The sequence below is a fragment of the Perca flavescens genome, chromosome 20 (genome assembly GCF_004354835.1).
Source record: "Perca flavescens isolate YP-PL-M2 chromosome 20, PFLA_1.0, whole genome shotgun sequence".
In the NCBI taxonomy this organism is placed as follows: domain Eukaryota; kingdom Metazoa; phylum Chordata; class Actinopteri; order Perciformes; family Percidae; genus Perca; species Perca flavescens.
Window position 1 is genome coordinate 6,652,944 of NC_041350.1, and position 12,988 is coordinate 6,665,931.

At 40.0% G+C, this 12,988-nt stretch overlaps 1 protein-coding gene across 2 annotated transcripts in view; it reads left to right on the plus strand.

The window, feature by feature from the left end:
• The window catches only part of LOC114546604 (probable serine/threonine-protein kinase nek3), a 30,924-nt gene that overhangs the window by 15,984 nt on the left and 1,952 nt on the right, over nt 1-12,988 (plus strand). Inside the window, exons 2-3 of one of the 2 annotated variants that reach the window (XM_028565509.1) lie at nt 6,373-6,514; nt 11,022-12,454. In XM_028565509.1, coding sequence (XP_028421310.1) covers nt 6,373-6,514; nt 11,022-12,454 — 1,575 coding nt within the window. Of the gene's footprint in view, nt 1-6,372; nt 6,515-9,016; nt 9,143-11,021; nt 12,455-12,988 lie in introns of those variants that run through there. The other variant, XM_028565510.1, reaches the window with a different exon arrangement.

Below are 12,988 nucleotides of genomic sequence, written 5' to 3' on the forward strand. Positions count from 1 at the left end.
TGCCCAAAAAATAATCTTAAAGATTGCACCTGGCCTTCAACCACTTGGGCTTTCAGGCATTCTAAAACTTTTGAAACATACACCCTGGATGTGTTTTAGGGGTCAAAGGTTACAGAGTGCAGCGGACACTTTTTCCCTTCACGGAAAGCCGTGAAGTCCAGATTTAAAACCCAGCCCTCACTGTTTATTGGTTTGTGTTTATTATATATATTTTTGTTCACTTTTATCTGACTTTAAAGGATTCATGGCACTTTATGAGGTTTTTTAACATTAATGAGTTCCCCCAGCCTGCCTATTGTCCCCCCAGTGGCTAGAAATGGTGATAGGTGTAAACCGAGCCCTGGGTATCCTGCTCTGCCTTTGAGAAAATGAAAGCTCAGATGGGCCGATCTGGAATCTTCTCATTATGAGGTCATAAGGAGCAAGGTTACCTCCCCTTTCTCTGCTTTGCCCACCCAGAGAATTTGGCTCACCCATGATAGAGAGAGACATGATGGCTTTCAAACGAGCAAAGTGGCAGTTGGTCAAGGCCACACCTCCACGCTCCACCTTGCACCCCCTCTCCTCCTCAATAGCTACATACACAGAAATGGCACATACTAAGGAAAGCTCATTGTGGGACTGGCTCTAGTGGCTGTAATTCTGCACCACGGCTGAAATTTCAGATACAGTATTGGGGGACCACTAAGGTCCATATAAAAGAGACTTCAGATACAGTATTAGGGGACCACTAAGGTCTATATAAAAGACTTCAGATACAGTATTAGGGGACCACTAAGGCCATATAAAAGAGACTTCAGATTAGGGCTGGGCGATATGGAGAAAATTAAATATCACAATATTCTTGACCAAATACCTCGATATCGATATTGCGGCGATATTCTAGAGTTGACAATTGGTGCTTTAACAAAATATCTATACACTTAGATTTTAGATAAATAATCATCAGTAATGTGGACCTAATGTCTAAGTGGGGAAAAGGCAAATAATAGAACAGCTAGAACAGTCTGGTAAGTTCTGAAAATGACATGAGTTTACTGTAATGCAGCCTTTAAAACCAGGAAAAGACAACACTTATGCCATTTACGATATTACTATATCCAAAATCTAAGACGATATCTAGTCTCATATCACGATATCGATATAAAATCGATATATTGCCCAGCCCTACTTCAGATACAGTATTAGGGGACCACTAAGGTCTATATAAAAGAGACTTCAGATACAGTATTAGGGGACCACTAAGGCCTGTATAAAAGCATCCAAAGAGCACCATGTCATGAGACCTTTAAAGTTCAGGTGCTTACAAAGCAGTGCAGCAGAAACATGGGCAACCCCTTTTGTAAAACAAAGCATGGTCAGGTTGTCTTTCTAATTGCACCAATATCCTTTGAACTAAAGTTGACAGTTCTTTCAGTTTTAGGCCTCTGTGTGCAAAGTACAAAAGTACATTTAAATAGGGATAGATTATTGGGCCCTTTGTTGGCAGTTTGCAGATTATCTGTATTGGCGTTTTTATTTGCCTGATAACCGATAAAGTTAATTATTAAAAAGTGCGCTACTCTGGCTCCGCTACAGCTCTGTGTCTGTCCCTCTGTGACTTTGACTTTTACTGTTTATTATGTTGAGAGTTTATAATTACTAAATAATTGCTTAAAGCATTTAAACAAACTTTTTTTCTTTTGGATTTTGTAACATTCCAAAAATCTTAATTTTGTCTTGAAGATTTAGATTTTCACTGTACATGCATATCTGTTCCAAGTATCGGTTATCTGTTTCACTAACTACTGATAATCAATATCGGCCTTGAAAAACCAGTATCGGTCGATCCCTAGTAGGATACAGTGAATATATAACCGATATTTGGAACAGATATGCATATACAGTGAAAATGAAAATCTTTAAGACAAAATTAAGATTTTTGAATGTTACAAACTCCAACACAACTTTGTTTTAAACAATCATTTAATGACTTAAGCAATTATTAAATAAATGAGAAACTTTCAACATAACACACAGTAACAGTCAGATAGTGTTCTGGGGGGGCGGGACATTAAGTCAGACTCAGCGGTGAGTGAAACTGAAGCAGAGGGACAGACACAGAGCTGTAGCCGAGCCAAAATACCACACTTTTTATTTATTTTACTTTATCGGTTATCAGGCAAATAAAACGCAGATACATATAATCTGCAAACTAACAAAAAACGGACCGGTCTATCACTAATCGCGACATTTAAACTACTTTTCTTAGTCTTACTACAAAAAGTACACAAATACCATTTTCACTAACTGTATCCTTATTAGGGCTGCACGATATGAGGAAAATATGCAATATCAAACCTTAGGCCGGCTACGCACATGATGCGTGGCGTGAGCGTGTCAGCTGCGTGGCGTGTCCGTTTTTATTTCGGCTCCCATGTTAACAGGTTAGAGCTTACACACTGCCTGTGTGACACGCATGTCTCGAGCCGCGGCGAAAACGCGTGCATGCTAGAAATAGGGCCGACGCCTATTTTTCACGCGACAAGCAAGCGTGTTGGAAGTGTTTCCAAATAGAATAGGAAAAGACATGAATGCAGATATAAATGTAATTTAAAAACAATAAAAAAAATTATTGATTTTCAAATATTCAGTAAGTCAATACTGCTGACGTTGTCTTTGCTGTAATCAAATCAGTATATATTTATGTTTAACGTGAAGTATACTACTGCTTGAGTGCAGTAAATCAATGGGAAACCTACATGTGTCCAGACAAGGCTAGCAGCAGCAGCACCACGTCAGACACGTTTCTGGTGTGCAAAGACAGAAAAATCCACGCAACTGACACGCAACAGAAACTACACGCTCAAGCCACGCAGGCAGTGGCAATAATATGCTATCATATTGCTGTTATGTCTTACAGTTTTTGCCGATTGCCTACACACTGAAATCAAAGGAATTACACAATTATCAAAACCTTACACTCAAGGAGCAAAACATTGGCCCACATATGCACCACTATAAGCACAATGTCAGCCTCACACTGTTTTTGTAACCAAGTGAAAACATGACACAGCCTGAGACTGTCAGGGTGTCTACTGTACTGATATCAAAGGGCAGACTATAAATCAGTTCACGTGCTGGGGGCATCTACGCGGGAACTGTAACATTTGATGATACAGCATTAATCCAGGGTAAGAGTTGTGGATGCTGTCGCCTGTTACTCTTCACCTACATGTATCAGCATGATCAGGCTCTGGTGTAATATGAATTCCCATATGGCCATATTTGATTGAAAGCAACAGGTTTATGCTTGTTCCTTGAAGAATGTTAAGAAAAAAAAAAAAGGAAATCTAGATAGACAGGATGAAGCATGTCCATCAACAAATTATTTTATTTTATCAACACACTTCTAATACATTGAATGTTTTTTTTAATTCATTTTACTAAGAAGGACATATAGGCCATTTCTTCCCTTTTTAATTCTTCCTATGTGATTACCAGCAGTGACAGCGACGCTTGTAATGTTTCACCATGTGACCGTGTGACACATACTGTCACGGAAACTACCACAGTTTTGAGTTCATTGTCAGGTGTCAATATATTCTGTCTGCCTGCGGACAGATTTTGTCAACTTTTTATAGCGTACAAACGCTATGAGTCACAAAACTGTGCAGGTGTGAAGTTGAGATCAAAATAAATGCAGAGTTCCAAGATCGGTGTAGTTTGAGCAAGGAAGCTGTAACACACGCACACACGCACACACACACACACACACACACACACACACACACACACACACACACACACACACACACACACATATACGTGCAATGGCTGGTGTGATCTCAAGATGTTCTCTATTATTTCTTTACTTTTTACACTTTATGCAAAAACAAAGCCCTCATCCTCCGTTTACTATAATCCTTGTCTTAGTGAATGCATGTAGGGTCTGTCGATGTTAAAGCAATAATTTTTTGGAAAGCATTGCATATAGCAAAAGAACACCACAACCTCATTAATAAATTCAAGTGTACCAATGAACAAGACTATGATACACTGCACATATCTCTATCAGTCCATGCAAATATCATTATGAGGTTTTAATCCAGTCCTCTGGATCAACTGTTTGAACTCTAAAAGCATAGACCAATTCAAAATCCACATACTGTACATTATTATTATTTAACATGACTTCACAAAGTACATGACTATACCTGTTTTTACACCAAACAACTATTTTTTTTTTTTTTTTTTAAAGTTGGGTGTTGATCTCCTCTTAGTGAGAATATCTTCCTCTGTCAGTATACCAGGCAGTCATCAACTGCACAGCCTCACCTCAAAGTCTTGAACACAGCATTCCTTGAAAACCAATCTAGCTCTGTCCCCTTGTGGGGAACCACTGCATTGCAAAGTTGTGGCTGGGGACATGGTGCTGCTGAATGGAATACTGCCAAATGAGTGTCACAGGTGGCAGTAATATGCTATCATATTGCTTATATATTATGTCTTACAGTTTTTACCGATTGCCTACACACTGAAATCAAAAGAATTACACAGTTATCAAAACCTTACACTCACAGAGCAAAACATTGGCCCATATGTGCACCACTATAAGCACAATGTCAACCTCACACTGTTTTTGCAAAACAATACACACAGTGATTTGCAAAACACTAAACACACTTGTATACATTAGACACAGAATTATATCATAATGTCACTTCCTTGCAATGCCAAAGCACTGACTGTCAAAATACCACAACTATGAGCCAACCTATGGAACACAGCCATCAGATGCGCAAACACATGACACACCAATCAGGTTTAAGCACTATATAAAAATGCAGCAGGTGAGTCTAGTATGTTCGGTACTGTATTTTCAGTTCTTTTTTTTTTTTTTATGTAATTGTAACCTGTACTGGATACAGTATTTTACATTTGTCTGTTTGCTGAGCTAACAGCGTTATGCACGCTCAATGGTATTTTAGGCCCCGACGTCGACTTCAAGGCACCTAACCCTAACCTTAACCCTAACCATTGCCTAATCCTAGTGCCTTCCAGGCAGTGCTGCCTGGAAGACAACATTGGGGGGCTTCAAACACCAAACACCGTTATGCACACTACTGTAGTAACTGGGACATGTTTGTGGTGATTCTCCATGTTTTGTGGTGATTCTCCACGTTGACATGTTGACTGATTGGAGAGAAATAAATTATATTTTCCTCAGTCTGCAGCATAGGTCTGGTGTAGTGTTTGGTGAACTTGTTGTATATTTGCACTTTCTCTGTGTATTTCATTTACAGTACTCTAATCACAGTGAAGTAGAATTGCTTCACTTCGCTTAAAGGTCCCAAGTGTTTTAGGTTAGCAACAGCAGTGTGTAACTGGTTCAAACAGAATTAAGTCATAGGAAACGTGTGTGTTTCATATGGTAACAATTTTTTTTTTTATTAGTGTATAGTTTGTGCAAGAGTGTTTTATTTTGCAGAAGGGTCTGAGGCGTTCTAATTGTGTGTAGGGTTTTGAAAAACCAGTCCCTTTCAAAATAGTGCTTAAGCTATCGGAAAAAAATACTAAAACTATGCTGAAATAAGTCCTCTCTTACCTTTTTATGTACTTTGGGAGAATTAGTGACATCACACCTGCAGGCTGCCATATTCGTGCAGCTGAACCCATGAATGTCACGTGACCGTATCTTGTAGACACAGTTCAGACAGTTCAGCATTGCTAAATGTTCAAATTTAGCACCTCTGTTTAAGGTGGAATGTTGTCTATCCTTCTGTCATTGTATTAGACTGCTGGCTGCTCAGAGGACTCTTTTGGTTCCAGACTGGGTGTGATTCGTCTGTAAATACTTTGTGGCAACTGATTAACTTCAGCTGCAGAAAAAAAAGACACTCCTTTTAAAATAGATGCACCTCCTCATGCCTCACACGTGTTCTAGAATCCTCAATGGCACTCTAATTGCTCAGCGTGCGTGGTTTGCCGCTGGGGAGTGAATGTTGTCCGTAAATGTCATATTGTCCGTCTCCAGCTCTTGTTTTCCAACTCAACGCAAAGGCAGAATGGGAAACGTCACTGCAGCTAAGAGCAGTTAGAAGTGCCAGTGCACCTAACTGGGGACTAGACCAACACTGCACCTTAATGTTTGAATAGGTGCAAAAACTAGTACACATTCAAAGAGATCAAAACTGGCATAATTTTTGTCATGACAAGGAATATTGTTGAAAATAGTACAGTAGAAACATAAGCACTGTACATTGAGAGGAGAAACAAAGGCCAATGACATAACATCCCCCTCTCTCTCTCTCTCTCTCTCTCTCTCTCTCTCTCTCTCTCTCTCTCTCTCTCTCTCTCTCTCTCTCTCTGTTTCCTGCCTCTCTTCACCAGGAGCTACGACCAGATGAGTGTTTCCACAGAGTGCAGTTTCCGGACTGAATCGGACTGGGACCCTTATTCTGAGTCTACCTCCATGATAAACTTCGACATGACTCAGCCACACGGGCCCACTTCCCCCTCAAAGTTCTTTAAGGTGGGTTTTAGCAACACATTTTCACATTTATTTTCAGCCTTGGATGTTACAGATTGTTGTTGTTGTTGTTGTTGGTACAGAAGGACAGGGGACATGAGCATGGCTATGTTTGTAACTGACAACACCTCTGTGTGTGTGTGTGTGTGTGTGTGTGTGTAATAGTTATTTATAGCAAGCAACGGTAAAATGCTTTCAAATCATTACTCCTTTCACAATAAAAGCATTGCTTTTAAGGACCTTACCCTTGTGGAAAAAAAAAGAGAAAAGTGCTATATAAATGCAGACCACGTGTTACTTTTCTAGAGCTAACTTTTTTTAGTGTTGGAATGTGACTAAGTATTCTCAAGTACGTGTTAGTACAATTTTGAGGTACTTGTGCTTTACTCCATTTTATGCTACATTATACTTCTCCGCCACTACATTTCAGAGGGAAATAGTGTAGCTGTAGCCTACTCTAGTTACTAGTTAGTGATACAGATTCTATGTACAAAACATATGAGTTTAAAAAAATGTGATGCACTGTTTATACAATAAAAAGAATATATTGTTTAGTTTAAGTTCTCTCCCTATAACTACAACAGTAAAATGCTGCTTTCATATTGATGCATCAGCAATAATAAACCAATGATATAATAAATAATAAAGTATTCTGCATTTTGAATATTTTTTTTTACATTTAATACATGTAATAATACTTTTTGTGAAAATGTCAATGCAGGACTTTAATATTGCAGTATGGGGTTTTGAATCTGAACACTTCCTCCACTGCTTTTTTTTCTGTCAGATTCCAATTTTTAATGAACCAAAATTAAAAATAAATAAAAAAAATGATTTGATCAGTGAAGCTTTTAGGTGGGGCTGTATATTTTGCTGTTACAGCTATTCTTCTCATCAGTTTATGTACATACTAATAATTTGATTAGCAAGAGAGAGAAAACACTGGGTTATAGCTTTACTACAATTTTTTTTTTGTTTATTTTTTTATTGTATGTTTTGCTGTTTGCTAGCTCAAGGATGTGGCTAGTTTACTCTCCAAACAGCTGCACAAGTCCATGACCTCACAGGGTCGGACTGTTTTTCTTTTCTTTCATTTCTGCCTGCAGGGGACAGTGCTAAATACTCAGTGACCAGTTAGCCTGTCGTAGGTGATTCAAATAAGACATTTAGGGAGTGTGAAAGTGTGCTTCCCCTTTGAGATAAAATACACATAATCCTATGGGATTCCATTATCCCTGGGCTATTTCCTTAAACTCAAACCTGCTCTCAGTAATATTTGTGTCAGTGGTAGTCGTTAAGAAGAGATACTGGAGTTTGTTTAAATATGACGGGCTTAAACTCCTGTGAATCTTTAATAGAGTGTATATAAAACCAAGACTAATTTCTTTGCGTCGAAAGCTGAAAAAACTAAAAGATCACCCGGCTTTGTTGACACTTTGGCATGGAGTCTGAAAAATGGTGTAATTAAGACCAACATTGTTGTTCCTGTGTGTGCCTTTTATTATCATTACCTGCGGCTGAGATCAGATAATGAAGCAGAGCTTTGGCTGACAGATAAGGAAGTTGCCCATAATCCACACACTTGGTATTAGAGCTCTACCTACCTGGCATTTGTCATTGCCATGAGTAAATATAAGAAGAAATTCTTAGCGGAGAGCTAATTGGTTAAAGCTTTGCTAAGAGGGACGACAGGTAACCATTCAAGACTTCAACATACACTGGACACAGGATACAGAATTGTATGTACGCCTTTTTTATATTTTATTTACTCCGCTTCAACACAGTGGATTTTTTGAATGAGTCTAAACGACGTGGAGGTACAGTATCCCTGCTTCTACTTCATGTTAAAGCGAAAACAATCCTCGATCCGAGCGAGGCTGCTCAGTTAGGTTTCTGCATTTCATACTATTTAGACCTGAACTGGAAAACCCGGCCACAGGCTGTTTTCAGCTGCTGTTTGCTCAGTGACATAATGTAAATGTTTGACAACACTTGAGTGTGTCGAAACAGGTTTTTAAGTTATAGAAAACGTACTGAAAGTGCTTACATTTAAACTATCACAGCAGTTATACAATACAAATTGGATTGCACGTGTATTTACTTAGTCACCCAGCACTGGATCAGGGCACCGTTGACCCATTTTTTCTGTTCAGTTTCTCTCCCTAGAGGATAGGTTTAATGACTCTTAACTGATACAAACCGAATTTTGCTTGAAGAAAGGCGCAGCAGATAACCGATGTCCTATTGATTTACCCAGCTTTAGAATGAGGAAGGGTGGGGTTTTCTCCAGCAGGTCTATAGTATCCACACCCTTTCTGTATCACCAGATTGTGAATTCTTTTTGCTTTTTTTTGCCGTCTGAAACATCTTTCTGTACCGTAGTTGTGATGCAAATGGCCATGCCCTCAAGTCAGACACTTTGTTCAGAGCTGGGACGTTCAAAGTGTATACACACACCCACACACACGCCAGTACTGCTTGTCTGCTTACAAGAGAGGACTCATTTATTGTCTATCTAATCTGCTGAAGAAGTAGGACACTGGCTTTCATATTTAACTTTACGATCTGAGCATTAATTAGACACAGCACATCAGAGGAATTTCACAGTTTAGACTTCAGGAAGTCAAAATGGTATGTAACTGCTGCTTTTTTACACTGTGGTTCATGCTCTTGTCCTAACATGTGCTCTTTATACTGTGACTACAGTTAAAGTTTCGCAGGGTGTGTTTCACGTTGGCATGGTGTTTTCTTCTTCTTGGCTGTGATAGAAATCCTGTTAAAAAGTGCCATGGCAGCACTGCAATGTTGTTTGTAACTGACTACCAAAACCCTAGGAAGTCACTGCGGCTGTTTCACACCGCACTTTAATATTACATAATCAGACATGTATAAAGTACTAGAGACCCATACTTGAGTAAAAGTACAAGTGCTCTATCAAAAAAGTGACTTGAGTAAAAGTGCTCTTTAAGCACCACACTTAAGTAGAAGTACTAAAGTATTCAACATTTTTTGTACTTAAGTATTGCAAGTAGTTTATTTTAAAATGTACTACTCAAGTACTGAAAGTAAAAGTACAAGAATTGTGTTATTTAGTTATTAAAGAAAGCAGTCAAAAGTTTGAATATCATATTGTTTATAGTATGTCAAATGTTTAGCCTAAGGCTGTAGCCAAAGGAATTAACAAATATTAATATATTATATTAAAAATAACAAATATTAACAAATACTGAAATAAAATGTACAGTTATCACACTGTGCAAGTAAAATGAACATCCTCTCCTGCACAGTAACGATTAAAGCCCCAAAAAACGTATCACACACTAGCTAGTAACATGTGTGATGTACAGGAAAGTTAGCAAGCTAGCCACATCCAGATAAACTAGCAGCTTCACATCACAGGGTCAAACGTTTAACATTCAGTACTCATTTCTGACTGAAACAACTCAGGAACAGCTTCATCTGCTGCAACAATGGCTAAATAGAAAGGGTACAAACTTAAATCGTCTCTGACTTCTGAACGGGCAACCGTAATGAAAAGAAACGCAACGCGATCTCGGGGATTTCTTACGTAAATTATGTTCTTATCGTACGTAACTAACGTAGCCGTAACTACACACACTGTAACCTACACAGTCTCGACAGTAACGAGTAACGATGCAGCACATAAAAAATGTATCGGAGTAAAAGTATTTCATTCATCGAAAATATGTACTCCAGTAAAAGTGGAAGTGGGAGAAAAAAATTATACTCCAGTAGAGTACAGATACAGCCTTTTAGTACTTAAGTAGAGTAGTGAAGTAGTTCTACTTTGTTACTATACAGCTCTGTAAATAATACTATACCATGCCTTTTTTGTTCGAGTTGTCTTTTATTGTTTAATTACAGTTGGTAGCTGTGATAACTTAAGTGACCCTTAAGCTGAGCATCAGACGTTTTTTTTTTTTATCTGTCTAGTTCTGTCTATCTGTCATTCAACTTGCTCAGCTTGGTCTAGTTTTGGGCTCTGTACCATGTAACTGTTTTGATAGGAATCAGACAACTTAAAGTGCTCATATTATGCTCATTTTCAGGTTCATAATTGTATTTAGAGGTGATATCAGAATAGGTTTACAGGGTTTAATTTTCAGAAAACACCATGTATTTGTTGTACTGCACATTGCTGCAGCTCCTCTTTTCACCCTGTGTGTTGAGCTCTCTGTTGTAGCTACAGAGTGAGGCATCGCACTTCTGTTCCATCTTTGTTGGGAGTCGTACATGCGCAGTAGCTAGGTAAGCACTACTAGCCAGTCAGGAGCAGAGTCTAAGGGCGTGCCACGCTAGCAGCTAGGCGAGCATTATAACGTATGTTACAAAGTGATGCACGTTTGTCATGGTAGTAAAGTAACTCTCTTTTTCTAACTTAGCTGTTGGCTAGATATCTGTTGAAGAATATACTTTAAGTGTTTTTTTCTCTCCACCTCAATATTTATCTTCCTATCTATCTTTAAGTTTCTTGTGTGTCCTCTTTCAGAGTTCGGAGGACAAGAGGGGAGTGTTCGATCGCCTCAGCAATTTCTTCAGCCACAGGAGAAAAAAGAGCAGCAGCAGTAGGCGGCATTCAGAGGCCTCCGATTCAATTTCCCCAACGTCCCCCCTGTCTCCACATTCACTCCAGTCTTTACAGGAGGATGGCCTAAAGACACCAACTTCTTCTCGAAAAGACAGTGAACTAAGAGGGTTTTCTTATGGAGAAGACAGAACGGGAGCAGAGTATGTTGACACCCTCAGCTCCAGTCCCAGCGCCTTAAGCGTGGCTTCTCTGTCGACAGACGGAGCAGAGCTCCCATTCGCAGATAGTAACAGCAGTGGCCGAAGCAGCGTGAGGGAGGTGCACGTGTGCAGGGTTAGCACAGCCAGCAATGGAAGTAATTCTGGGAATTTGACTCCCACCACTCTGGATCTTGCTACTACCACTCATCCAAGTGCTGATTCGAGCTCAACACCAGGCTTTGCAGAGACACTGATGGAGGAAGTGAGCAAGAGGCTGCAGGTCAGTTTGGATGAAAGTGTCCTGAAGAATACCGGGAGTTCCAGTGAGGATAACGCAGTTGGTCGGACCACACTGTTGGCGTTGAACAGCCCCCTTTCCAAGGCAGCTGAGACCCCAAAGTCACCTAACTTGACTTCTATAAGCTTAGCGTCAAATAAAACATCAGTGAAGGTTGGAGAGAAGGGGCACAGGACTGTGCTGAGAGGAATAACTTTAGGCTCTCAGTCGTCCACCCCACACCTCATCTCGACCCAACAGGAAGATGAAAACTACCTGGACATGGTGAGGGAAAACAAGAGGAGGGGTCAGGTATTCTCTTGGGACACTCCAGCAGAGGCATTTAGCACGTCACCTGAAGAGGAGCAAGTGCCCAGAGGAGATTCTCCTGTCCAACTCCACAAAGCCATATGGGTGGAAACATACCTGGGAGCTGAGGAAGAAGGGGAAGGGGAGAGGGAGGGGGAGAAAGAGAAGGATATAATTCAACGAGGGGAGGAAGGCTTCAGAGCGGACTCGCCTCCCGTGCTGGCTATACCTGTCACAGTAATTGCTGAGGACGACTCATTCCCCCAGTGCGCTGCAGAAAGAAGGGCTTCTACCCCCTCCGAGACTTTGACGTCCAGTGGCAGCTTGCCAGAATCTTCCATCTCCTTGGCACCGACAACAGGAGAGTTGACACAGCCAGAGGAGCCTGACACTGGCATAGACTCAAAGCAAAGTTCACAACCGGAGAAACGCAGATCGAGAGAAATTCGCGTTACACGCAAGACTGTAAATCTGCCTTCGAAGCACAAGGTATTTGCCCACAAAGTCCACGTTAGCCCGGAGCCAAGTTTGGATGGAAACGAACCAGCGGGAGAAAAGCTCGGCAGAGTTTCGACAACAAAGACTTCAGAAACAACAGAAAGGAAACTGTGAGTACCTTTTTTTTCTATTTAATTTTTTTCTGTGGTTACGGTTTAATATTCCCCTTTGATCCTGGAGGAAACAAAAAGCAGGGCAGCTTAAGAGAGCTAAGCCTGCATGCAACCTGAGCTCTGAGTTCCCAAGCTCACTTGTACCAGGGGAGAACAATAAAGGGCTGAACCTGCACTGAAATATTCATGTACAGTACATGTAATCATAAAAAAACAGTGACATTTTTGTATAAAGTACCATAGCTTACCCTGCAAATTCCTAAAAAGCATATTGTTACTTAATAAACAATACATGCAGAAATAATGAAGTCAGGATTATTTTTCTTATTGCCAAGTTTCAATTGAAATGAAGGTCACCTTTGCCGTGTTTACCTATGGTGTATATTCACTACCTGATTGAGTAAGTCATTACAATCTGACGGGCAACTGGCGACTGCCTGCACACTTATGTTTGACTTGCATCGTTACACTTAGACACATGCCTATGGAAAAAAAGGCATGGCATTCATACAGATACGGCTCTCAAAAGAA